Below are 26,249 nucleotides of genomic sequence, written 5' to 3'. Positions count from 1 at the left end.
TACACAATTTATCACAAAGGTTGCTGTATTCTAACCTGTATGAAACTATATTTATTCTATGTTAATGACTTTTAAGGAACCTTTTTTACTGACGCATCTTGCTCTGGCCTCCTCCCATTGCATTTCTCATGTTAACGGTAATACACTAAAACACTGGCCTCCACTCAGCTTTCAAGAAACCCTGTTAAAGAAACCATGTTTGGCAGGAGAGCCATGTATGCAATAGTTAGCCTTTCCAAACTTTTATGTTCCTTTTTTGGTGGCCTGCCATTAGTTTCAAGGGCTGACAGTGGTGCAAAGGTTCAAAACAGGGTTGATAACAAAAAAAAAGAGTCATAACAGTTTCTAAGTTTCTATTGTCCTATTCCAGCTAAGGACTGCCCCAAGGCTATCAGGTGTTGTTATTGTGCAGATAAAGGATTGTTTCTGGTACAGCTAGCACAGTTTCCTCTCCTTCAGCTGTGCAAGATTTGCTGGTATGGTCAAGAGATGCTTTACTGCCCAATTCATTACACAGAGGCCAAGGCTAACATGGATCCCTGAGGTGCAGAGTGGCCCAGGGTGGGAAATGTTCTGTCACACTCGGGGCTCCGTGTGTGGCCCAGCAGAGCCCCTCCAGCTGTCTGCGGATCAGCAAGGCTCCACAGGGTCCTGTCTGGGGAAGAGCAAGGCTCCACAGGGTCACGTCTGGGAGCCTTGGGGGGGGGCGCTAGTGCCTGGGGGCCTTAGTGGACAGCAGGGCTTCCCAGGGGCACATGCAGGACCTGATGTGGCCCCTACAGCTGTCTGGGGGGGTGGCAAGGCTCTGCAGAGGTGCGTGGGGGGCCCCCCAACAGAGCTCCCCTGGGGAACCGGTGGACAGCAGGGCCAGGCAGGAGGGGGATGAAGAGCTCAAACGCATGTGAAGTTCCACAGTCATCTTATCAATGGCAGGGAGACACAGGCAGGCCAGCTGTGCCAAGGCCTCTGTTTCTGGCCTGCAGGATGCCCGGTTCCTTCCTGGGCTGCCATCCCAAGCGTTCCTCTCACTGCCCTGACACAGCACTTGGCTGCTGCTTCAGGCTTCACAGGCAGTACACCCACTGGAGCTGTGGGCCACTGCCGCCCATCCCCTGCCCCAGGAAATGGAAGCGTTGCAGAAAGCATGCACCCATTCAGGCTGGGATGTCCCTGGAGAGGGCAGGGCAAGCAAAATCTTTCCTGCACCTTTCCTCTTGGTTTTGCAGCCCAGCAGAGCAGCTGGCACCTTGGGGCCACGACACAGGGTTTGGTGTGTCCTGCAGGGCAAGGAGGCAGGTCCGGCTGCTCAGGTGGTGCCAGTGTGCAGAGCATCACACATCAGCTCTGCACACAGCTCCAGCAGCACAGCCAGCAGTCTCCCAGGGCAGGGGTCCTCCTCCTCCTTGCCCTCCAGAGCCAGTAGCACAGCAGTTGCAAGCAGGATCTGGAGGGATCACAGCCACAGCACCCTGATCAGCACGAGTCTGTGCCACCCCCTGTGATGGCTGATGCACTGGTTCATGCCAGTCTCCCTGCCAGCCCCATGGCCAAGATCCCCAGCCAGGGAGGTGCTCATTACCGCTACCCCATCAGTGGGCTCCTTGGCCCACCAGGTCCTTGCAATTTCCTTCTCCACTAGTAGCTCTGTATCCTCACATTCTGCCTGGTGGCCTGGCCAGGAGGGGAAACACACAGTGAATGGCAGGAACAACTGAGAGCAAGAGACAGCTGGCACCAAGATCACACTGGTGGCCCATGGGCATCTTGCTGCCCACCAGCACTTCCAGGCCCTTCTCTGCAGAGCTGCCTCCAAGCCCGTCAGCCCCAGCTTGTGCTGGTGCACAGGGCTGCTCCTCCCCAGGTGTGGGACTGCACACTTGCCTTGGCTGACCTTCATGAGGTTCCTCTGCACCCAACCACCCAGCCTGGCCAGGTCTGGCTGAAGAGCAGTGCAGCTGTCTAGTGTGTCTGATTCAGACACACAAAAAAGTTCCGAGTGAGGGAGACTACCAAGCCTTCATCCCCAAGACCCCCACCAAGAGGCAAGGGCAGCTGGGAGGGACTTATGAAAATAACTTATTGGAGCTAATTTTAATATGAAGTGGGGCTAGGTTATGAATAAGTATAGGTGTATTTGGAACTCTTACGTATATGCAGCATTTGATTATATACATGGAGGCAAGTTGTTGCCCTTAGCGTGCACGACTGGTGGGACTACCCCCGGTGCTGCCCAGCGCTGAATAAACATAGCTATAATACAATCTTGTAAGACTTTGGAGTCTGATTCTGCATGCCATGGCAGCCACTTCTCCCCATTTTGTATCATCAGCAAACTTGCTGGGGGTGTGCCCAGTGCCTTCATCCACATCACTAATGGGTAAGTTGAAGGTTCCAGAGGTTATCCCACTTTTGCTTGGCAGCTGGTTGGGCATAAATCTCCCTTACGTGGTGGTAGGTGCTTGCCCCTTGCCTTCAGATTGCTTGCTTTGTTTTTATTTATTCACCCAAGTGAAATAAAAACGAGTATTTGTTTTAGTCTGTCCTCTTCCACTTCCTCTTTGCATATGATGAAACAGTTTTCATCTTGAGTCACCAAGCTGCTCGCTTTTACTCTCCCTTTTTTCTTCCCCCACCCAAACAAGCAGCTGTGTGTAGCTTTGCAGCCTGCCCGGGGTTAACCCTCAGCACCATGGTATCCTGCCTTGGTTTAGTCCGCATCAGTGATGAGCTGCACGCCAACCTGATCATTCCTTGTCTTTAGTGTGTGAGTCCCGCAGGGAATGGCTGAGAACATGACATTGAAATTAATCCATGGGGTTTGTAACAGGAGACTGTAGTAACCGGGAGGCAAGGAGCTGCTAATTGGCTGATACACAAGGTGACACCCTACCTGGAAGAGACAGCTCCAGGAAAGCAAAACACATTTGCTTTGCCGAAAGGGAACGGCCCTACCGTCTCTCCCTGAAACACCTTTTTTTTTATTCTGGAGAGACCTGAACCTTACTCTTGGAAATGTGGGTCTTTCTCTTTGCTCTGGACAGCTTTAATATGTCAGAGAGGGTTCCAGGGGAGAAGCAGTTTATAGAAGTAAGATGCTACACCAAAGCTGGGGGGATATCCCCCCCTTTATTTGCTTGTGGCGCGTTATGCCCGCCGTACCAGAGCAAAGCCTGCATCTCTGAGGGCCTCCCCCCCTGCCCCGGGCTGCTGCAACGCGGAGCAGCAGCCGGGGGATGCCCGCGCCCCGCGGTGCCCGGGGCAGGGCGGTCCCGGGCCGGGGGCCGGGCCGCACAACACGGAGGGGCCGCGGAGCATGCTGGGAAGCGTAGTCTCCCCGGAGCGGCCACCTTGTGCGCGCCGGCAGACCCGGCGGCGCCCGTCCCGCGCCGCTCCCCGCGGGCTGGAGGAGGCGGCAGCCTTCCCGACGGGAGCGCGCGCTGGCTCCCGTCTCTGTCGGGACCGGGCCGTGGGCAACGAGACGGCAGCGGAGACTCTCCCGCCATAGCGGCGCCCGCCCGCCCAGCTCCGCCCCGCCCCACCTCCCTCCCGTCATGCACTGCGCGCTCCCGCCTCTCCGGTGACGCCCTGCGCGGTGATTGGCCGCTGGGCCGCCCCGGCCGGAGGCGGGCCGCCGTGGCAGCGAGATTTAAACGGCAGCACCCGGCTCAGTGAGTGCTGCTCTTGCCTTGGGTTCTCGTCCCAGCTGGCTGGCGTCTCGTCGGTGCGTTGGTGTCGAGGGGACTCCGGCCCGCAGCGGAGCTGTGCTGATGTCGTCGTGAGCGCAGTGCTCCCTGCTGCCTCTTCCCTGCGCTGCCTCCCAGGCGCAGCCCGCGGGAGGAAGCGGCCGCTGCAGCATCCTCGGGGGTCCCGGTCGCTGCCCTGCGGAGGAGGCTGTGGCGGAGCCCGCTCTCGCTGCCCGGCGTTAGCCAGGAGCCCCTGAAAGAGGCCAGCGCCTTGTGCCCTCAGCCTGCGGGCGTCCGGGCTTACTTGCCCGGTGACTTTATTGCTGGTTGTGCAGCACCGGAGCTGCAACAGCTGTGCTTTCGGTTCCTGTGGGTCTGCTCTGAGTGGAGGCGTGTGGACACTGGCTACGCTTTCTCCTTGCAGGTGCTGAAAAGAATTGCACTGCCCGTTTTCGTCCCAGAATGGCTTCAGCTGACTATCAGGAAGTTCTCCAGTACTACGATTTATACGAAACAATTGGATCTGGTAAGCATAATCTGTGAATGCCTGTGTGCAATCTGTTTAACTGCTTCAGTGTTTCTCTGAGCCTTTCTAGAATAACTTACTGCAAAATCTATAGGCTGTTGCATGCGTTTTGGGGGATGGAATTCTGAAAATGCAGTGGGAAGTTGGTGGCAGTGATCACTTCTTCCTCGAATGAAGACGCTGTACACTGTGCATGCTATGTAGTCCAGCATAACTGTGATATTACAGGCAAGAAAGCATGTCATCACTCTGAGCTGTAAACATCTCTTTTGGTTTTTTTGTTTTTTCTTTTAATTCTAGGTGGGTTCGCAAAGGTAAAACTTGCGCGACACCTCCTCACTGGTGAAAAAGTTGCAATAAAGATCATGGACAAACTTGCTCTAGGGGTAAGCTGAAAGATACTTAAAAGTTGGCAGAATCTTCTGTTGTTCTTGTGGCAGGAACACAGGGATGCAGCACGTCAAAGTGCCTGCTTGTCCTGTTGACTATTGATGAATGCTGTAGACTTGAAAGAATTGTAACAGAAGACCACAGATCTTGCACCCTTTTATGGGGAGTGCAACGCTTGCTGGCTGTGAAGTTGAGGAAGCTAAAGATTATGACAGGAATTCAAAGAGAATGCTGATGAGAATACTATTTTACATCTACCCCTCTGGTTTTGCTGATCGGTACAGCAGAATTGCAGGGGGGTAACGGCAGAGCTGTTGCTGCATTGAATTTGAGCAGTTGAGCTGTATGCTCTCAGCTACATGCTGCGAAACTGTGTTGAGCAGTAGTCTGATGTTTACTGTGAAGTAAAGGCTGTCAAAAGAGTTGGTAATTTCATAGCTTGCTGTTGTGGTCTTTTAGGATAGCTTGTCTTCCATCAAACTAGAAATTGATGCCATGAAAAACTTAAGTCACCAGCATATTTGCCGGTTGTATCATGTGATAGAGACATCCAAGAATATATTCCTGGTCTTAGAGGTAAGAAGTGGTGTTTCTACAGTGGTGAAGGTTCCTGGGTTTAGCTGTAGTAGTAGATGACAACAACTTAAATAACTTTTTAAAGAATGGTTACATCTCAATGATGACCATGTTCAAGATACTTTCGTTTAAGAATTAAGCTTGTAATGTGTTCCATGGTTTCTTTTCTTCTAAAAGCTGCTCCTCACTGTTGTACAGTGAGTAGAATAACTCTAATTCCTACCTTGCACTTCAGCTGTTTTAAAATAGCACCAGCAGGACACACAGGACCCCAGAACTCCTGTGTGTTTGTCACCTCCTTGGCAATTTGTATTGCCTGTGATGATAACGTGATGCATCTGTTGCAACATGTCAGGCAACAGTCTGACTTTTCAGTATGTTTGGTGTGCTGCAGTGCTGACCCAGGGCATGCTTGGGCACTACTGCAATAAAGCAGAGGGAGTGGACTAGCATCCTCTAGTTGCTGTCCAGTGCTGCTGTTGTTTTGATTTCATTGCTGTGTTCTAAATACATTCTTTTCTTCCTGTCTTCATGCAGTACTGTTCTGGAGGAGAGCTATATAGTTATGTAACCTCCAAATGCCGTCTTTCTGAAGAGAGAAGTCGAGCATTTTTTCGGCAGATTGTTTCAGCAATTGCTTATGTTCACAGTCAGGGATATGCCCACAGGGATGTCAAACCAGTAAGTATGAATAGGAATCAGATTTGCATAAATAATAATGATCACCCACTTTTATTTCTTTGGGAGCTGGAGTAAGTTATGCCTTCTCCTTTCTCTTGTGCTTAGAGCTCTTTATCTAGCAAATGTCTTCTAAAAGAGCATTGTTTCTACACGCTAGTGCATTCCTCAGCTGAGCTGGATGCGGCTATACCTGAGAAAGGAGCTTTCTCTGAAAGAGCAGAACAACATGCCCTAGCTGGGAGTGGAGCAGAGACATGGATCTGACTTTAAATGTTCCTTAGGTGTTTTTCTATCCCTGTTATTCCAGTTTGTATCTGGAGAGTCTTCATGGTGCTGCTCTCCTACAAAACGATTCTGTTTTCATCCCCAAAGGGAAAAGTGACACTGATGGTTTAAACAAGCATGGCTAGACAGAGGATGGTGGGGGAGATGCATGTTATGGGACCCATCCTGTAGCTTTGCTGTCATTGCAGAGTTTAAGCATAGGTTTAGGGAATGGAAGACTTGAGTGCATTTCTTCTTGAAGGGGTTAGGAATTAACATTTTTAGGGATGCTCTGAGAAAAGCAAATTCTTAGTGCACCAGCATTTTCCTATGCAGCTCATGAAACCTTTGTCTCCAAAGGTTTGTGGAAGGAGTTGGCTTGTAGCTGGAGAGCTGGCAGATTCATAGGGTCATGTAATAACTTGGGTGGGAAGTGACTTCTAGAGGCTTCTGCTTGAACCTCCTGCTAAAGCAGTGTCAGACCAAGCTTCCTGGGTCTTTATCCAGTCACATCTTTGACCTGTCCCAAGGATGAGACAGTGCAATCTCTCTGGGCAATCTGTTCTGCTCTTCACTGTCCTTATAAGGAGAAGGGCTTTTCCTGATATCCCCTTTGAGTGTCTCTTGCATGCCTGTTGTCTGTGATTATCCTGCTGCTGCTGTGGAGAGAGTCTTCCTGCCCTCGTAGTTATTATAAGTTTCTACTGAAGCTTTCTCATATAAAGGCTGAACAAACATGTCTCCCTCAGCCTCTCCTCATTGTGCAAGTGCTCCAGCACCCTGAGCAGACGGATAGCTGTCCACTGAGCTTACCTCAGTTTGTCTTTACTGTACTGGGGGACAGAAACTAGGCACTCTATAATAGCTGTGCTAAGCAGAGGACTAGGAATAACTTCCAGTCTCCTAGCTGTGCTTCTTCTCATACAGGCCTTGATATTGATGGCCACCTCTTCTGCCAGGACAGACTGCTGCCTCTTGCTCAGCTTGCTGTGTGACATCCCTCCTGTCCTTCCCAGGCCCCTCTCAGCAGATAGGAATTAGTATTCCCCATCCGGAGTATGGGATGTCCTCATCTGCAACCATTCAAAAGCTCCAGAGGAGAGCTTTCGGTAGATTCTAGCTGCTAATGATAGGAAAAAGTAAGGGGAGGGAAAGCATAATTTCTTGGACACTTAGGTTATAGAAGCATTCATGACCATTTTCTCTTTTATCAGGAAAATGTACTGGTTGATGAGGAACATAATTTGAAGCTGACAGACTTTGGACTTTGTGCAAAACCAAAGGTAAGAGTATTGGTTGCTTTCCAGAGCAGAGCTAAATCAGCTGCTGCACACACATACAAAATGATATCTGACTTCAGAGTGTAATGCAGAGACTTGCCCACAGACCCTAAATTCAGGCTGTTTGCATCCAAGCTGTCATCTGATGGCTAATTACTTGGTAAGGCCTTAAATGCATGAGAGAGCAGGTAACTGCATGTTATGACTAGACTGTTGGGTCGTTTTCTTCTTATACTTTTATATCTTTTACCAAAATCTAAGGCAGAGATCGTCCTATATGTATATGATCTGCTGTCACATATAAAGGCCTGTAATACAAAGCTTATTCTGGTGTGCATTTTTTCCCTGTTAAGTTTCAGTGGGTATGTCTTCTTTTGAAAAAAGACTTGTATGTGTGTGGATATCATGGACAGAATCAAATAGTTTATTCCAGTTCCATTTAAAAATCCTCTGGTTCCATATGCTTGTGCTGAGTTGTTTCATGGTTTTAAAATTAGTTCCTGAGAGCCCTTTATATTTGTCAGCTTTTAATATGCGAGGTAGTCGCTGTTAGAAAGCAAACTAATGGGAAGAAAGTCTTACTGATTGAATGTCAGCTACTTGTCTTCAGATCATTTTATTTGACTCGGGTTAGAAGGAACATCTTACAGGTGATAGACAATTATACCATCATATTGACGGTATAATGTCACCCTATTCTGATATTAGGACAAAGCCCAGGCAAAGTACTAACGTGGTTTTAATAAGAAAGCATTTTTAGTGGTTCTTCACAAAGTTATTGCTTTAAATATTGGTATAAATAACAAGCTAGCCTCCTGCCAGTAGTTCTTTGATCACTTCTTCCAAAGTTCCATCTCTCTTTGCAGTCTCAAAGGGAAGTATTCTTATTGGAGAAGGAGCTGTGGAAAGACTGTTTAGGATAATGGATGAATGAACAGCTTGGGATCTAAATGTTTAGAGGATACTCATGGCCTCACACAATTTTTACCTAGTGAAGCTCTTATTGCAACAAAGCAAAATATAAGTTGAATGTATATGCACAGCAGAGGAAAATGAATCCTCTGAGGCCTCTAATATGCCAAAGAAGACTTAAACTGCATTAAAGCCAATGCTTCTGTGTGATTTTTTTTTTTTGTTATTCTAGGGTGGCCTTGATAAACCCCTGCATGCACGCTGTGGAAGCCCAGCTTATGCAGCACCAGAGGTGATTCAGGGCAAACCATATATTGGCTCAGAGGTAAGTAGCACAGTTTTGTTAGGGTCATCCCCATGCCCCCCACCTCCAACTTCATGTATTTAAAGAGGGTGAAGTTCATATAGGCTGACTTGGTTTTGCTCTCGAATACTGCTTGGTAATATCACCTTAGGTAGTTCTCAGAAGCTATGCAACTAACCTCAATGGTCACAGCCTGAAACAGCACATGGTGCCCTTGGCCATGGATCATGTAGCTGGCTATTTTGTCTCTGACTAATCTTTTGCTGTCTCCATTTGCTGCTCCATGTTCTAGTGCCCTACAACACAGTAACTTGAACTCCTCCCTTCTACTGCATGTTCTTTCAAGCAACAATTTGTTCTTTTGGTTTATCCAGCTCTTGTTGCAGGTCTTTGTGTGGTCTCAGTATCTTGTATGCTTTACCAGGCCTGTCTTTAGCTTGAAATTCATGTAGGAAAACCTGTTCTTTGTACCTCACAATGTAATAAAATTTGAGAGAAGAAAGAATGTGTTTATTCAGCTTGGATTCCGTGTCCAGAACACCAGGACCTGCCTTTCTCAATCGATCCAAAATGCTGTAACTACAATCCCCCTCAAACTTCCTGAACAGCTCTGCTGTTAAATGACATCAGGTTTTTTTCCTTTTGCATACCTTCACGCCACTGTCCTTGGCCTTTAACTCCTGCTTTCTTTTTTTTAGTTTTGAATTCTGTAAAGTCCAGTGCTTTCCAAGCCTCCTTTTTCTTTATGTCTAAATGGAAATACCAGTACAAGGTGGTACAAGGCACATGGACCTTGTCATGCCTATCCAGAGAAGAAGCAGTAGGGCTTTAAAGTTGATTGTAACTGGTGAGAGCTCTTGTAATCAGTAATACATTACCATATAAAATCCCTTGTGATGAGGCTTATTTCATTTTTGCCAGTGAAATCCTTGTAGGTTGAAGGTAATGCAGCAATTTGGCAACCAAAGGAGAGGATATTGGTTTAACAAGTGCTCTAGCTTGAGTGAATTAAAAATTGAATTTGGGCTGTATGCTTTCACTTGGCATAGAAAGAGTTCTGTCGAGAATAAAGGAGCCTACTTTTCATGAGTTGTATGTGGGCTTTGCCAAAATGATCTAAGCCCTAAAACTTCTTTTGCCACTCACTTCTATATCTTTTTTTTAGGTAGATGTTTGGAGCATGGGAGTACTGCTGTATACTCTACTGTGTGGCGTTCACCCCTTTGATGCTGCTGGTGATAATACCATCGTGTCTGTCTACAGGAGGGTACTGGTAGGTATTGCTGGTGCTAGAATACACTGGGAACAGATATTGCTAAGCATTATGAGAGGCCTTTTCTTTTCTGATGGCAGAACCTGGTGAGCTATGCCTGGAGTAAAAAGGCATATCTGCAGAATTTTGTTATGCTTTGCTACTTTTCCTACTGCTATTTTGGATATTGTTGCCCTCTTTGGTGGGCCTTTGCAGTACTCTAGCTTGGTCCTGTAATATGATAGGAAATTGAGTTTCAGGAGAAACATTTTCTTGCTGGTGGACTGGAGGTTTTTATCTGAGCCTTTATCTGGCTTCTCACTGTTGTATGGGATGGAATTGCAAGTCTGTCACTTGATTTACCAAAATGAATGTTTTGAAATGTTAGCTGTTCTCATTTCCAGAAAAAGCTGGATTCTGCATCTGCTATTATGCTTTCCTCCTCCAAAAAGAGAAGGAAATGTAAGACACCATAATAACAGAAAAAGTTGAATAAATAGTAAGTCATGTCATTCAGTAATTGGTTCTGTTTGACTTGTGCAGCTAAATGGCTGGTGTTCCTCTTCATACACACACCTGTACCAACCACTTCCAAGCTGCCACAAAACTTATGTCAATAAAGCTTCCAGTAAGCGAGTGGAGTGAGGAGCTGCTGTGTTGCATTAAGGGCTTTTCCTTCCTCTACCTCTTTTTCCTTCTCTCGCCCAGAGTCTGTCAAACAAAAAAACCCCAAAAACCTCCTCAAGGTGTTGAAGGGCTACAGCTGGTCTGTGCAGGGGTGCAGAACAGTCAGAGCTCTATAAAGTGCAGGGTTATTTCCTCAAATGGCAGAGCTTTTCAGTCTGAAATTGGAATTGACTTGAATACCTTGACAGGAGATCTGCAGTGAGCTTAGTTTAATTTGTTGTAAAGACTTAAGCACCACTACTACCTTTTTTTACTTTTATATTCACATGAATCACCATTAAAATGATATGGCTTTCCTACTTGCATAATCACAGGATCTCCCACCTTGGAAAGGACCCATAAAGATCACTGAGTCCAACTCCTTGCTCCTTGGCTACCTGAAACTAAACAATGAGACTAAAATGTTGTCCAGATAATGTTAGCAAGCATTGGCAAGTTATCAGTAAAATTGATGTTACAGGTCATCAGTCAGACTTGAGCTACTTTTCCCTCTCTTCTTGTGGTGTGAACTGTGTTGTTTATCCATATAGTTAGTATACATTGAGAACTTGCCCATTTATATGCATCTTTTGTAGGATGACAGAAAATCCTTTATGCTGGTCATTACACCAAGATGCAGAACCTGGTAAATGATCTGTGTAAGGTATTAATGCCCCTAAACTTGTCAGTAGTTGCAACTTAAGCAGAGAGCTTAGATGTGGAATGGAGATCTTAAGATCATCAAAAATGATTTCTGCATAGTTACAGCTAACTGACATGCACAGGAAATAACAGCTGAGCTATATGACTGACAGAATGTTGGCCAGTGAAACTCTGAGTGAACTGAGACAACCAGGTTTTACAGCTCCATCTGGATGGGGTTGAAGACCAGTAACATCACAGGTGTCAAGATGCAGGCTTGCAATTTCCACTTTAAATTTGTTTCAATTTTATGTGGTTGTGAACTGAAAATTGCTTGAAATGAAGACACTTACACACTATTGTGGAATTCAATTTCACACATTATAGGTCCTGAAACTTACTGTAATCTTGACTCAGAACTATTGTTCCAAGTCAATGTAATAATCTGCTGCTTGAATCTAATTAGGATCATATGACCTGCCCAGAATGTTCCACATCTATTCATTTGGGAATACTTGAATAAATGTTTTTACTTTTTAAATGAAAAATCAAGCATGCGATGTGACTCTTGTAAAAAAAAAAAACCAAAACAAAAACCCCAAACTCCACAAAAAGCACAACAACAAAAAACCTAACCCAAACCAAAAACCCTCCAAACTTATTTCTAGTGATATTAATGCATTTTGTAGCTATTGCAATCTATTTTTTCCTTCTAGCCCTGCCCTCAGTCAAGGAGGTGCTAATTTTTTTTCCTTGTCTTGTAGCACTATATAAAAATAAAATGCAGATTACATGTGTTATTTGACTTGGCTTAGTTTCGGAGTAAAGCTGCATTGTGAAACAGGCTACAAACTATTTATAAGTATCTTATTAGCAGTGTCTGTAAAGATGGAACTTCAGTGCTGTAACCTGTGATGGGAAAGCTATACATACTCTGCTTAAACACGTGTTGCATATAATACCAACTGTTTTGTTATGGAAGCGTTTGTTTGCAGAAGGAAGTCTTCCATGGCAGAAGGATAGTGATGTTATTTCACAATGGATCTTTACTCTTTGGGTTTTTTCCTCCATGGAGAAGTAAATGATCCTTGATGGTGAATCTGGTTTGTTTTTTAGCTACTGTTGTTGTATCTCAAGTCTGAAAGCTGTTTTCCATTTTCTTCTAATCAAAAATTTTAAAAGTAAATAACTTAATTGAAAAACTTATCTGTTAGATCTGTAACCTTTTTGCTGTCTGCAGTATGAACAGAGATCAAAACTCTGGTACTAGATGTAACATGTAAGAAAGGAAAAAGAAAAAGAATAGCTTAATGTTGATAATGGTTTATTTTTGTTCTACAAAGGAGGGATTTCAAGGCATATTCACATTTCAAAGTGCTACTCTTGACATTCATACTCCAACATGTTTATTTCTGAAACCTCAGTATTGAGTTGATATGAGGAAACAGTGCTGCCGCTAAAGAGCGGGTTAGCTGCCCAAGTGGACCAAGATGGAAATGTCACACAAGCTGGGTGGGTGAAAACTGCAGCTGATAGTTTAGGCAATGGCATTTTCATTACTAATACAGCTGGGGTTTATTACTACCATTAAATTTAGTTGAGTCATTCTTAAAGCTAAGTTTGCGTGTGCCTGCTGTTCTTTTTGACTGAATACAGATGTTACTATCGTCCAAGTATTTTAGCAATTCCTGTTGAGCTGGCTGTTCAAGGTTTGTTCTAAATCCTCTTTTCTGCAGAACGGACAATACAATATTCCAGACTGGCTCTCTCCTAGCAGTATGCTGCTACTTAACCAGATGCTTCAGGTATAGGTGTTGCTTCTATTCAATAGGCCTATAAAGTACTGTTGTACAGGTCAGAACACTGCATCAATGAAATACTTAAAAGCTATGCAATGTTTAAACAAGGACTTTAATTCTTACAATTTTTTTAAGAAAAGAATAATTTTTCTTCTGCTGAAAATTCTTTGAGAAGAAGGATTTGGTATAGAAATTAAAGCAAAGTTTAGGTGATTAAACAAAGTCTTCAAGCAGCCTGCATTTGGGTGTTTTTGATTTTGCTATAGAAACAACAGCTAATGAATAATAAAAATAAATGAAGCTAAATGTACTGTACATGCATTTGGGCCACACTTAGGCCATCTAGCCAATGCTAAACATTCCTGGAACAATTATTGTAACAGATTCTGGAACTGCTCTTTGCAGCTCACGTGTTTGACCATCCTTTTGGCAAAGCTATGAAACAGCGTTGGTTTCCACTTTGGCTTGTAACCACCCTAACATTCTGAGTAGAATGCAAATTGTTCTGTCAGCTCGTCCCAAGGATTTCAGCTGCGGTTTTGTTCCCCACTAGGTGGACCCAAAGAAGCGCATTACGGTTAAGCAGCTGTTACATCACCCCTGGCTCATGGAAGGTTATTCTCGTTCTGTTAAGTGGCAAACTGACTACCCGGTAAGTGCACTTGTTGGATGAACACTAGAGTACTTAATGTCATCTTTACTGGCATACTAATGTTCTTATAGTATGAGGGTGTGAAGACATTTCTCTAAAGATGAACTTTGAGATGGCCATGGTTTGTTTCTGATTCTTCTTGCTGTCAAGATGGTGTTCTTTTCTCTGTTTCTCTTGAGGAAGAATTCCAAATGTCTTTTTGTTGTATTCTGCAGCTGATGGCCAATTAGCAAAATAACTGAATTCTCATCAAAATGTGAAATATTTCCGCACGTGGATGACCTGTTTATTCTCCAGGCTGCTTGGTCAATGCTTTAAAGTGCAAAAGGCAAATGTTCTGGAGAGTGTGGTAGACATGGTTATGGTTTATCTTGTATTTAGTCCTCACTGAAAATTGCTAATGTCAATTTGACCTCACTGAAGGTATTTGTCCTGTCTCTCTATCACTACTCTTGTGTAGTAGATAGAGATAGATAGATAGATACTAAGGTAGTATGCAGAGCGGGGGGGGGGGGGAAATAACCTAGCTGTCCGGCAGTAAGTACTGAGAAGTTCCTGCATGTTTGCAGCCAATGCTTCCCATTGGCCACCTGATGTCACTATTTCACTAGCTAAACAGCAGCGTTGGCGTGCCTGCAGCATCAGTTCTAACTGGCTCTGGAAAAGAAGTGCGTGTCTGGTAACTGAATATTTATGGAGAGATGGAAGTGTAGCTTCCGTTCTAGTAAAAAAAAAAATCACCTTGTCAGGCTTTCTTCTTTGAATTCACAGGCTCTCGCCAAGAAGTGGCCAGACTGGGAAGTTGTTGAAGTTGTATGACTTTCTTGGTCTGTTCCCTACAACGTGGTTCTAACCATGTAAAACACAAGTCTAAAATTTAAAATCATGGTTTGTTATTGACTCTGCACACTGCATTTCACTATTGTGAAACAATATATGATATGAGACAACTTGAGAGCCTCATGCTTCAATATCCATTATGTTCTTGCAGCTGGTACAACTTGATGAAGAGTGTATAGCAGAGCTTTCTGTGTTTTATAAACAAAGCAAGGAGACTATATTGGATTTAATATCAGAGGTAAGAAGTATGCATCGGTACTTTAATTGAACACTAATACAGTAAATAAACTTACTGTATTATCAGACTAGTCTCAAGTATGACACTTCTTAATACTCTTCAGATTTAAGGAGCCCTTGCAGAGCTCCAGAATCTAGCTATACCTTATATCTATAGTTCTGAAGTTTGAATTTGTTGGGGTTTTTTTATTTTTCTCCTTTAATTGTGCTCTTGATGTTTCCGCAACCTTACTGTAACTTCCCACCATGCTAAAAAAACCTTCTGAATCTCTTAAAGTCAAAATAGACTTAAAAAAATTTATAGCTGAACAACAGATGCCATTTGCTGGGTTAACTCTTTGCTTTGAAATGGCTCAATAATTAAGGGGAAAAATAGAGTTAAGAGAAAAATACCAGAGCATCACCCAGACTATAAAAATCATCTTTTTGGAGTTAGTGTTTAGTTTTTACAGAAGTGAATGTGTTTGTCAGTTTTGAATACAAATGACAGAAGTTGAATGGGCTACCACTGCAAGAACTGTACAAATGTTAGCAATGACATTGCAGGCTATAGAAGAGACTTAAAGCTGGAGTACATGTCATGTTTTGACCTGAGTCTGAAAATTCTCCCTTGAAATTGAATTTTTTTTGCTTCTTTCTACGTAATAGCATTGACATAGTTCTTTGCTTTGGAAAAAAACTTTTAGGTTTTCCATGTACCTGTAGTAGAAACAGATTTTTTTTAAATGCTTGCAGTACTTAAGATGGATTTGTAGAGCTAATGCTACTTGTTCTTCAGTTCTAGGAAATAATCTGAGTAATCTGTCTATATGGGGAAAAGTCCTTCCAAATGGGTTTGTGGAGTTTGCATAGTCCTTTACTGGAGGACTTACAATCCCTTATAGCTATTTCAGACTAACCGTACTATGCTGCAAACCTGTCAAGCATTGTACCGCTGTTCCTTACAGAAGCAGAGTTGCTGAAAGTCATGCAAAAAGTTGGTGTCACTTGAGGAGGAATGGGGGGCGGGGAGGGAGCAGACGACTTCCAAAAAAATTGAGACTTTGGTTGAAATATTGGCTAAAGCAAATTCATAGCTTTGCCATTCATTTCTTGATCTCAAACTGTGATTCAACTGAAGTCTGAAATTACACTTAGGGTGATCAAACATCAGGGATGCACATCAGGTAGAAAAACCTGAAATGTAGAAATTTTCCAAAGGTCGAGCTTGCTTTGTACTTACAATGTTTTCACTGAGGAGATTAAAATGCTCTTTTTTTCGTCCCTGTCGTCCCTCCCACAGTGGAAATATGATGAAATGTCCGCAACGTATCTCTTGCTTCAATCCAAGAAGGCTCGTGGCAAGCCTATTAGCTTAAGGGCTCCATATCTAATGGGGCATGCCAGTACAATGCAACCAGTAGGCTTCAAGGTAAGTTTTCAAATTCAACAGGATGACATACTGATTAAAATGCTGCTCTGCATTAAAAAAACTCTGCCTGGGAAAACAGGCTAGTGCCCTAAAAATCAGTAAGAGAGCATGAGTGCAGTCAGCCATAGTCTTGGTCATTAAACAGTTCAGTCTCCTTATTAACATGTTTTAGCAAGTTGGGCTGCTTCTATGAATTGATATTACTAGAATAACTGTCTGGGACAACATGGTGCTTTATAAGCATGATGCAGAATCTCCCCTTGGCTACTCATGTAAACGTACTAAAATTGCCCATTGTCTGGCCTACATGATCATTCCAGATCTTTCTGTGTGATGCCCAACTCCTTGCTGTGCTCTTTCGTGTTTGTCTCTTAAGTATTTTTGTACCTAGCTGGTTGCATTTAATATGGATTAGCAAGGAAAGTCTTCTGAAACATCCTGGCATGCCACCTGGGCAGCCTACTTTGGGATGACATGGACACTACATAAGCCAGTGGTCAAAGCAGAAATACCCACTCCCAGAGAGGGCTCCTAATTTTGAATAAAGCAAACACATTGCTGATGTTTTTCTGATGAATTTGATTCTCAGGTGGTTTTGTGTATCTTAGAGTAATTTCTGTTCCTCTGCTTTGGTAGCAAAGTGCAAATGGAGTATTTCAGAACTTGTCTAAAGTTGCTAAATTCCTTGCAATGTCATATATAATATGCAGCTACATGTGATGTCAATGATACTTGTCTGTTTGACAAACTCAAAAGCATTCAGTAAAACTGCACACCTTCCTGTTATCCATTCCCCCTTGAACTGTAGATATCTGTGTAAAATTGTTAACTAGCTATCTGAATGTGCTGTTCTCTGCATAGAGGCAAGCACTCAAATATTTTCTTATGTTTGACTCAATTGCATGTAAATCATTTCAGTTCACTCGTACAACTGCTTTGAAATACAGGTGAGGAGAATTCTAAGATTGCCAGTGCTGGATATCATATCATGAATCATAAGTGTTGCTGAATGTGCATAATGTGATTTCCATGATTGTGGTGGGTTAGTGTTCTACACTGTGATAAGGTGGAGGATCTCTAGGTTCAGTAGTGCTGATGCTATGAATTACTTCATGTCTAGTGGAGTCCCAGATAAATTTATCTGGCTAATGCTACTATTTAACATTTGCATTATGCCTTTGTATGTGATTGAAAATCATGTCTACACAACACAACAATCCCTTAGTCACCCTACAGCACTCGGGACACAACTTACCTGCATGTAGATACTGTGAGTGAACATCAACTGAATTTGCTGAAATACCCAACTGGCAAAGCTCTCTGGCTAGAGCGGGTCTAATGTGAACACGAGCAAGCAAACAGAACATTCAGCTTAGCCAGTTTCTGAATTTAGTGGCACAAGTTTGTACATAATGCTGCCTTATTTCAAGCAGCTTCATGTAGAAGGATAGGATATTCAAAAAAATTCACCATGGCATGAGTTTCATCTGGAGCACAGCAGCTGACAAATTGTATTCAGGCATTTGTATTGTAATGGAATGTGAGTTCAAATGCAGTATCAGCCTGTTAGCTTCTTGGCTGTAGCTAGCAGCCCTCTGGTAAGGGCTTTTTAGTAAGTCATCATAGCAGATCAGATGGCATACTAGGAAGGTCTGTTTCTATTCCAGTAGTAATGAGAGATCTGATCATTGCAATATCCTTGATCATGGGCCGAGAAACTTAGCTACCAGCAGAACTTAGCTTCCTAAAATGAACTCATGATTTAAAATAACTGTATGCAATTTCACCAAATTGTATGAAATGGGTGCTTGCAGAGGGTTTCTTGACAATAACAAAAGGTGTTCAAAATTTGGGATACTGTGATATACATCTGATTGCTAACCTTCACGGCTCAGACTGCATACAATCTGGGCTGAAGTTATGAACCCTGTGATTTAATAAATTACAACATTTTTCACAGGTAGCAATTAGATGGAGGGTGCTGAATGTTAGTTCAAGTACTCTTGAAGATTGCATAATCATACGTTTTGGATGTAACTTGTTTACCTTTATCCAGCCTCCCTTTCAGACTTTACTGCATTCTTTTCTTGGGTTCTTTCCAGCTTATTTGGCTTTCAGTAAAAAGAGGTTATGGTCTAAGTTTCAAAATCAAAGGCAGATATCTCTTGTGAATTGCTTCTTTTCTTGACACAGGTCATGACAGATGACTTGATAATGGTGCTTCAAGAATAAGTTCACATCTGCTTTTGATACAAATGATTAGTCATATGATAAAACTTAGGTCACCAGCATGGTATCTTCCATTAGCTGTTAGCCATAATTAGAAACTTAGAAAGAAATAAGATTTAGATCTCAGTGACACTTTTCTGACAAAGTCTTACTTTTAATTGTGCAGTGAAATCTCAACTGAATTTTTCTTTTCAGTCTGAAAAAAACATTAGATATGAAGATAGGCCAGACTGCAGTGAAATGCCACATGTATTTGGAGTTTTCTGATTCAGCTTCACTGTTTGAAGAATCTGCATTAGAAGAAATTGTTCTAAATACTTGCAGAACACAGCAGGTGCTTGAAGAACAAATACTAAATCCTTAAAAAAACCCACTGTTCTTAATCCAAAAAATCTTATTCTAATTGTACATAAAACTTATTACATATTTAAATGTTTGGTGGACCCTGGCCAAGGGGAGTTACAAACTGGGTGAAGAAATGCTTTAAATATATAGCTGAACATAAATTATGGCTTTCTCTAACTGTAAGTCATGATTCATTTGATGAGAACTTGAGCTTTGACATTTGATTTGCATAAAACCAGCATCTAGGGAATAAGTAAATGAGGCAATGAGAGTTTTAAAACTGATGGAAAAAAGTTAAGGTACAGCAAACAAGATCTTGGATCTAGGCTAGAGCTTGGCAAGTTTTTAAAGAGGTTCAGCCTGTCTGTATTGAACAAGAAAATCCAATGAAGCAATTAAAATTATACAGATAAACTAAATGAAAAATCTTAGCTGTGTTTAGATGAGCTGGGGAGGAATAGTCTTAAATGTGCAAGCTGAAGAATTTAGAAGGAAATATAAATAAATGGCAAATGACATGAGATGTTTATTAGCAAATTATGGCGATATATAGCAGATTAGAGATATCAAAATATAGTATTGAAGAGTTTTTAACTATTTTGCTCAAAAGGCAAGCATTGTATTGTATTTTTAACCTGCTTCAGTTCTAGAATTTCCTTGTCTGTAACATTCCTGAATGTGATCAGAATACAGCAAAGGATGTCTTTTTTTTTGTTACATCTCTTGTAGCATTCAAGGCATGATGCTCAACTGGATGATACAAAATTCACAACGTCAACTTCAGTGACAAGAAAAGGGGCACCAGAGAAGCATAAAAACAAAGAGAATGTTAGTCCAGAGTCAGCTTCAAGAAATGAAATGCCCTTTGCACTTCCTGCAAAGAGTCAAATTGAGATACAAGTACAAACCACACCTGCCTTCAAAGGTATGTTGATTGTAACTAATGAAAACTTAGAACACATATGTTGCTTAGGAATTATTGTAAATTCAAATATGAACATGATATTTGTGTATCTGAGACATCTGTTTCGGGAAGACTTAACTTTTTTTGCTGTACTGGCAAGCCTGGTCATTCTAGTACAATCTAGTAAGGTGCTGCAAGAGGTAATTTTAAATTATGAGTTAAAAGGACATGTTAACTGTACATTAATTACTGAAGTCATTGCTACTTACAGTATTGCGTGTACATGCCTTTTGGCACATATGACATGGAGTCCAGTGCTGTGTTCCTAAAACTTGTATCTGGTTCCACTCTTCCATGAAGGTTGAACACAATTTACTCACCGTTTTTTCTTTGTTATTACCTCAAGTGAAAATAAAGATATGCTTTTAGTCAAGTGTGCTATTATTGCTGCCTCTAAGAGAAATCTAACTTTTGAATTTCTCATGGTAGCATATGGGCACTTTCACAGTAACAATCTAGTGTGGCAGTAAAAATCACAGAATGGTTTGGGTTGGAAGGGACCTTAAAGACCATCTAGTTCCCACCCGGCTGCCATGAGTAGGGATAATTCCCACTAGACCAGATTGCTCACAGCCCTGTCCAATCTGGCCTTGAAGGCTTCCAGGTATGAGGCATCCACAGCTTCTCTGGGCAACCTCTTCCCATGCCTTGCCACTCTTACAGTGAGGAATTTCTTCCTAATAAGTTATCTAAATCTACCCTCTCTCAGTTTATAGCCATTCCCCCTTGTCCTATCAGTGCATGGCCTGGTAAGAAGTACCTCTCCAGTTTTACTGCTGACTGCTTTAGGTACTAGAAGGCTCCTATAAGGTGTCCCTGGAGCTTTCTCCAGGCTGAACAACCCCAGCTCCCTCAGCCTGTCGTTCCAGGTACTGAGGGACATTGTTTGGTAGCAGTTCAGTCTTTGCAGGCTGATTCAAGCTAAAGGCATCTTGGGCATACTGTTGTTCAATGACATCCTTTGTAAAGGATTTAATGAAGTGCACTATAAAGACTAGTTGTTTATATGAGTCTGGTTTTTGTCTTAAGATTGTATATGGTACTTTGCAGACTTGTGAAGTTAGACTTTGTGGTAAGTTTAAAAAGCAAAAGTAGGTCCTTTTTATGAAATAGGAAATGCAGGAACACTGTTTCAGCTCATGTTAGTGAGATATTTCCGAGGATTGAACAACTAAAAGCTAACTTTTTGTTTCATTGAAAGACTTTTGATTCAGGAAGGGTAGTATTAATGCTTTCACAGAGAAAAAAAAAATGTGGAAGTATCCACTGGAAATTTTGAAGTCATCATTGTCTAGGGCCAGGTGCAGTTCTGTAGGGAGCTGAAGTTTCAAGTGTTAAAGTTGGGTTTAATTGTAACAACTCATTTTCTGGCTGTCTCACTTGGTGTTTGCTTGTGCACATTCAAACTATGCTCCACAGACCTCTGTCAATGTGTGGGTAATAGAACTTTTTAGGCTATTATATAGTGTGTATTATTAAACATAGCTATATAAATTTACACCCTTCATACAAGGGAAATGGCTTGGTGAGTAACACAACTATTCAACACAGTAAATTGCTCAGTATTTATTCTGGGACCAGTGGCAAAGCAAGAATGCAAATCTAATCCTTTTCCTTTCCAAATTTCTAATATTGAACTGGATTGGTTGCTCTAAGGCTTGATTTGTAGAGCCCTGGGGAAATCAGTCACAGTTTTAATTTGCAGAGTAGGGGTAGTATTGTTGTTATATTAAAAACTTATTTTTTCATTCTGAAGATACAGACCTAAGATAGAAAAGAGGGCTGGTTTTAGAAATAAATTGCTAATAATGAGAAATCCTTGCTGAAGAAAAGAAAATCAGTTATGCAAAAACATACCTGCTTTGGCTTTCTTTCAGAGAATCCACTCCCTGTAGTCACCGCAACTAAGAAACCCACAAACACAGACGAATTGTCAGCAGCTGAGGCTCTTACAGAAAGAAGGTAAACGTCCAGTTATTCGTGTGCATTTCTGACTTGGAGCAGGACAACCTTAATCCATGTACTGCCTGGGAAGCCTTGTTACAACAGCAAGATGTTGTTTTCATTCTTTTGGTAGAAAACTTGCTAAAACCTCTTTCTACATTCACTAGAAAACAGTGAAGGCAGAGAAGTTTTAAAACTATGTGACTTGACTTTTCAGAATATATTCCTATTTTTCATAATGTAAGTTCCTTCTTATTCTAGTTCCCCATAGAGCTGCAGTTTCTATTTACATTTCTGGGTTTAAATCTCAACTGAATTCCCAACAGAAACTCTCATAAAGCGCTGCACTTGCTTTGGTTTTCTCCATTCTGTCAGGTCTGTTAATATTTTAGTGATGTACCTGAAATGACTAATTTCTCACTGAGGAAAAATAACAGGTTAATTTGTTCATGTAACAGGTGTTCAGGGGAGTTGGATCCCGACTTAACTCAGATGGTTACCAGACAAAAGAAGAGGAAAGCCAAACTACTTGAAAATCTTGAAAGAGGCCTAGATAGAATGACCAATATGCTTACACCAAACAAAAAGAAACTATTCACTAGAGATTGCCCGAGGAAAGTGAAGGTATGGTTTCTGGAAAAAGTCTAACATGGAAAGAAGTATAATTATTGAAAACATCAAACACCCTTAGAAATGCTCTGTGAAAACTTCTGTGATCTGACTTGCCTGCATTCTATAGTGAGGGGCAGTTGCTCTTACTGCATCTCTGTTAACATGATGATGTCCCAGTTATCACCAAGAGATGTCATGTTAATCTGGGCTCAGACAAGTCACCAGCAGATCAAGGGAGGAGTTTGGTTATTGCTTTTCATATCCCATCTAAACCAAATGTGAGGGAAGCAGGTTGGTTTAAGGAACCCTAGATGAAAATTTTTGATCTTGTTATTTGTATTGAGATACTGCTAGCTCTCACACTAAAAAAAAAATAATATACGTATATTACTTTGATAACGTTCCTGGCTTAGGTTTCTGTGGTCCAGGAGTGATATGTCTGTTCCATGATAGTCTTTAGTTGTCAAGAGAACCTGAGATTAAACTTAAAGCCTAAATAACTACACCTTATGAAAAAATTTCTGAACACTGTCAGCATTGTTTTGATGTCACTGCATCTGAGCCAGTTGGCTACTTATTTTTGTCTAAGTAGCAGTTCCTCAATGCATGGCACAGCACTTAAAAATTAATAATTTTTAACTGCCAGAGTAGAGTGACGAGGTTGGGATTAGCTTTGTGGAATATGCATCAAATGGCATTGGCATAATATAATACCAGTGTCGTGAACAGAATTGTACGGATGGCTCAGAAGCAACTAAATAATACTTTAACAGTTACACAAGAAGGAATTTATACTTGAATCTGTAGGTAACACGTTGGAAAGACATGATCAACATGAACGAGACAAGGCTGTTATAAGGCATAAATGGTTCCATAGAAATGAGTGATGTATACCTTCAGCTGACTGGCTGCTGGAGCTGTGGCTGTTAGGACACCTACTGTACAGTAAGAGCTGTCTGTCAGTAAAAGGACCACTCTGTGTTTTGCAGCCAGTGTAAATGGAATTCAGCTACTGTATTCCAGTTGGAAGCTTTTCTCAGGGGCTTTTGTCAGAGGAAAGGTTTTCAGTCTTACAAGTTCAGGACGTATGTTGGGCTCCAAACCTGACCAACTCATCAGACAGGAGTCCAGACTGCAAATAATTCAGGAACCTAAGCAATTGGAAACAAAAGCTAGATCTTCTGTCTCAAAAAGCTTTTATCCTTCTGCATCAGTCTCCCTTGTCCATAGTGTATGCAAAATTACTGATGCATGTCTAGGTACACTGGAGCACGATAGGGGAAGACAGAACTTTATCTCAGTGTTACAGCAGTTGTTGCAAGGAGCTGCATATGCTTTAGGCTGAAAAAGAACTGTAAGAACCAATCTTTTACTCTGACTTTGGATCCTCAACCTACATTCATTTCTTAAGCTATTTTATGGTCTTGTCTTCTCTCACCTGCTTCTGTGACTTCAGAAGCCACATAGAGCCTTTGTGGCATATTATACAGTTGGCATACACTTTCTCCCGTTACACAGGGATGTCTGAAAGCTGTTCAAGAAGACGCTTACTAGATGGAACAGACTCACCCAATATTAGGTGTCATACAAAACCTCTATAACAGTAAACTTAGAAATAGTTACCTTTTTTCTTTAAGCAGAGTGATGCTTTAGCATCTAGCACAAGACACATGGTGTCACGTGTGTTCTGTGGCATCAAAGTGCTGACTCACAGCTGGGCAACACACTGTAGGCAATCTTCTAGAGGTGGAGCATGCTGTAGGGTGCTCCAAGCACAGCTGTGAGGCTGCCTTCTGCAGTCCTTTCCAGGAATCGCCTCTGGCTACGTGCAAGATTTCTCTTGCCTCTGTGCTGTCCTGGCCCATCACTGCTACTTTGGATTTTATGATTGGGCATGCTTTAATATTAATTGTCCAGCAGTTGTTGTTTAGTGTTCCTGTTGTTATGACAATGTGTTGATTATGATAATATTGGGAAACTGAAGCATTTTAGCTGTTCTTGATGAAAATTTTTCATGATGTCTTCAGTTTTAGAAGAACAATTTTTTTTAATGAGCTGACTACTTTTAGGCATGCAGTAATGTTACCACCACTCAGCTACTGAATCCAGACCAACTGTTGAGTGAAATAATCACTGCGCTTACAAAGAATCATGTGGAATATGTTCAAAAGGGGTAAGTGTAAAATGACTTCAGCTTGTATTTGTCTAGTCAGTATTCCAATCCTTGATAAAGCAGAGTATGTAAACTTACTTTCTGAGCCCTGCTCTGTAAATTGCAGCAACTTTCTGTAAAGTGTACGGGCCACTAAATGAATGTGTGCAATAAAACTTGTACACACAATGCAGAACAGTGTTAAATGAGCTCTAACAGAGCTCGTTGATAGAGATGAATTGATAATAGTTAGGTAGCCCTTAGGCTGAGCTGAATTTTGTCTCTCTTGTGAAACTGTAAATACAAAAGGTTGGTTAGGGTGCAGTCACATGACCGAACTGGACAACTTTGTGACATGTTGGATACCTTTTAATCCTTCTTTTTGGCAGATAAGACATAAGCATTTAGCAAAAAGATTCATATATTTTCAAAACTGCACGGAATCCACACGCATTATGTGGATTACTTTAATTTGTAGAATTTACTAACTAGACTAAGTTACTGAGAATAGGATTGGTTCCTAGTTCTGATCAAAGCTTTATGTCAGTTTTCTAATTTCCCAGTGCATGAAAGAAATGTGCTCAAGAATATGCATTTTATCTAAAGTTCTTGACCAATTAAATGGGAGTCATTGTAGATTGTCAGGGTATACTTCAACCTGTGCTACATTTCCAAGCTCAAAGTCTGGAAGGATACTGAATTGTATAGAAGAACCTTCTCCAATTTTAATGATTTAAACTTTGCATTCAGTTTTTCCACTTTTCACACCAGCTGAGCTGTAATGAAAGTGAGAACATCTCCGTCCTTCCAGCTCTGAGAATGGGGATCTGTGGCTGGGGGTGGTGCCTGTGGTTGGGTAGGCTGTTGGTGCTACACATGGGTACTTGAGCATAAGAGTGTTCTAGGGCTAAAATATTCACAGCTTTTAGTCCACTAAATTCTGGGTGGCTTCCCAATATTCTGAATAGCAATGGGGCAATTTCTGTCAAGTGCCTTTAACTCAAAACTGAATTACAAAACATTAAATTACTTCTATTTTATATATATAAATCAATTACTGAACATTAAACAGTTCAATAATTATGTTCTTTGTTTTGTACAGTTATTGCCTGAAATGTGAAACACTGTCTGTCAAGTTTGAGTTAGAAGTATGCATACTGAGTAAACTCGGAGTAACAGGTCTCCGGCAACAACGGCTTAAAGGTGATGCCTGTGTCTACAAGAGAGTATTGGAAGGCATCTTATCTAGCTGCCAGCTGTGATGGGCTGATGTATGTACTGAGAAAGTAGCAGGTTTGCACCAAAGTTTTAGTCAAATATTTTAGAAAGGTCTGTTCAGAAAAGTAAAAGATTTTCCAAATACAGCTATGAATGCTGCAAAACTAATCTTCCTTGTTTTTAACTTTTATTTACAGAACGTTTATTACAAGTTTTACAATAATGGAGATGTTATGTAAGTTTTTCCCTGTCTCCTGCATATTTTACATGTACATGGATTAAAGTATTGGTGTTTGTGCTGAAGTTTATTTTGTACAGTTATCAAGTACATGTGGTACAGAAAGTCATTTGCATAATTCTCTTCTTGTCTCTGCTTAAGTAGGATTTATTGAGATCATTAACTAAGTCACAGCTGTGTTTCCAAGAGTTACACTACATACTCAATGTTGTACAAAATGGGACTGTCTTTAATAACTCTGAAGTCAAGATTGCTAGGATTTAAACTATGATCCCATATAAAACATAACTGCATCTCATTACTAAGCCTTGGTGACACTTAAAAAGTGTATGTACTTTCTGATGCTCTTGTGTTAAGTGCTCATGAGATCATTGTGTCAAGAACAGTAGCACCTTTGAACTGTTGTGAAGGGAGAAGGCATTTGTAACCCTG

General features: G+C 41.8%; 1 protein-coding gene across 2 annotated transcripts; it reads left to right on the top strand.

Annotated features, from left to right (window-relative positions):
* The first annotated feature begins 3,619 nt into the window (after positions 1 to 3,619).
* MELK (maternal embryonic leucine zipper kinase) lies at positions 3,620 to 25,882 on the top strand. 2 transcript variants are annotated; one of them, XM_037374555.1, is made up of 17 exons: positions 3,620 to 3,668; positions 4,108 to 4,209; positions 4,510 to 4,595; positions 5,059 to 5,175; positions 5,713 to 5,856; positions 7,335 to 7,403; positions 8,545 to 8,637; positions 9,782 to 9,889; positions 12,913 to 12,981; positions 13,529 to 13,627; positions 14,619 to 14,705; positions 15,987 to 16,115; positions 19,419 to 19,614; positions 21,531 to 21,615; positions 22,056 to 22,221; positions 24,279 to 24,382; positions 25,464 to 25,882. In XM_037374555.1, the coding sequence occupies exons 2-17, from the start codon at positions 4,146 to 4,148 to the stop codon at positions 25,621 to 25,623; spliced, it is 1,776 nt and encodes a 591-aa protein (XP_037230452.1). In that variant the 5' UTR covers positions 3,620 to 3,668; positions 4,108 to 4,145; the 3' UTR covers positions 25,624 to 25,882. The 2 variants fall into 2 exon arrangements, with proteins under 2 accessions (XP_037230452.1, XP_037230453.1); XM_037374556.1 differs by lacking the exon at positions 12,913 to 12,981 and having other exon boundaries at positions 3,642 to 4,209.
* Positions 25,883 to 26,249: the final 367 nt, after the last annotated feature.

Source organism: Falco rusticolus, chromosome Z, assembly GCF_015220075.1.
Source record: "Falco rusticolus isolate bFalRus1 chromosome Z, bFalRus1.pri, whole genome shotgun sequence".
Lineage (NCBI taxonomy): Eukaryota > Metazoa > Chordata > Aves > Falconiformes > Falconidae > Falco > Falco rusticolus.
This window is presented reverse-complemented; position numbering and strand designations above follow the sequence as displayed.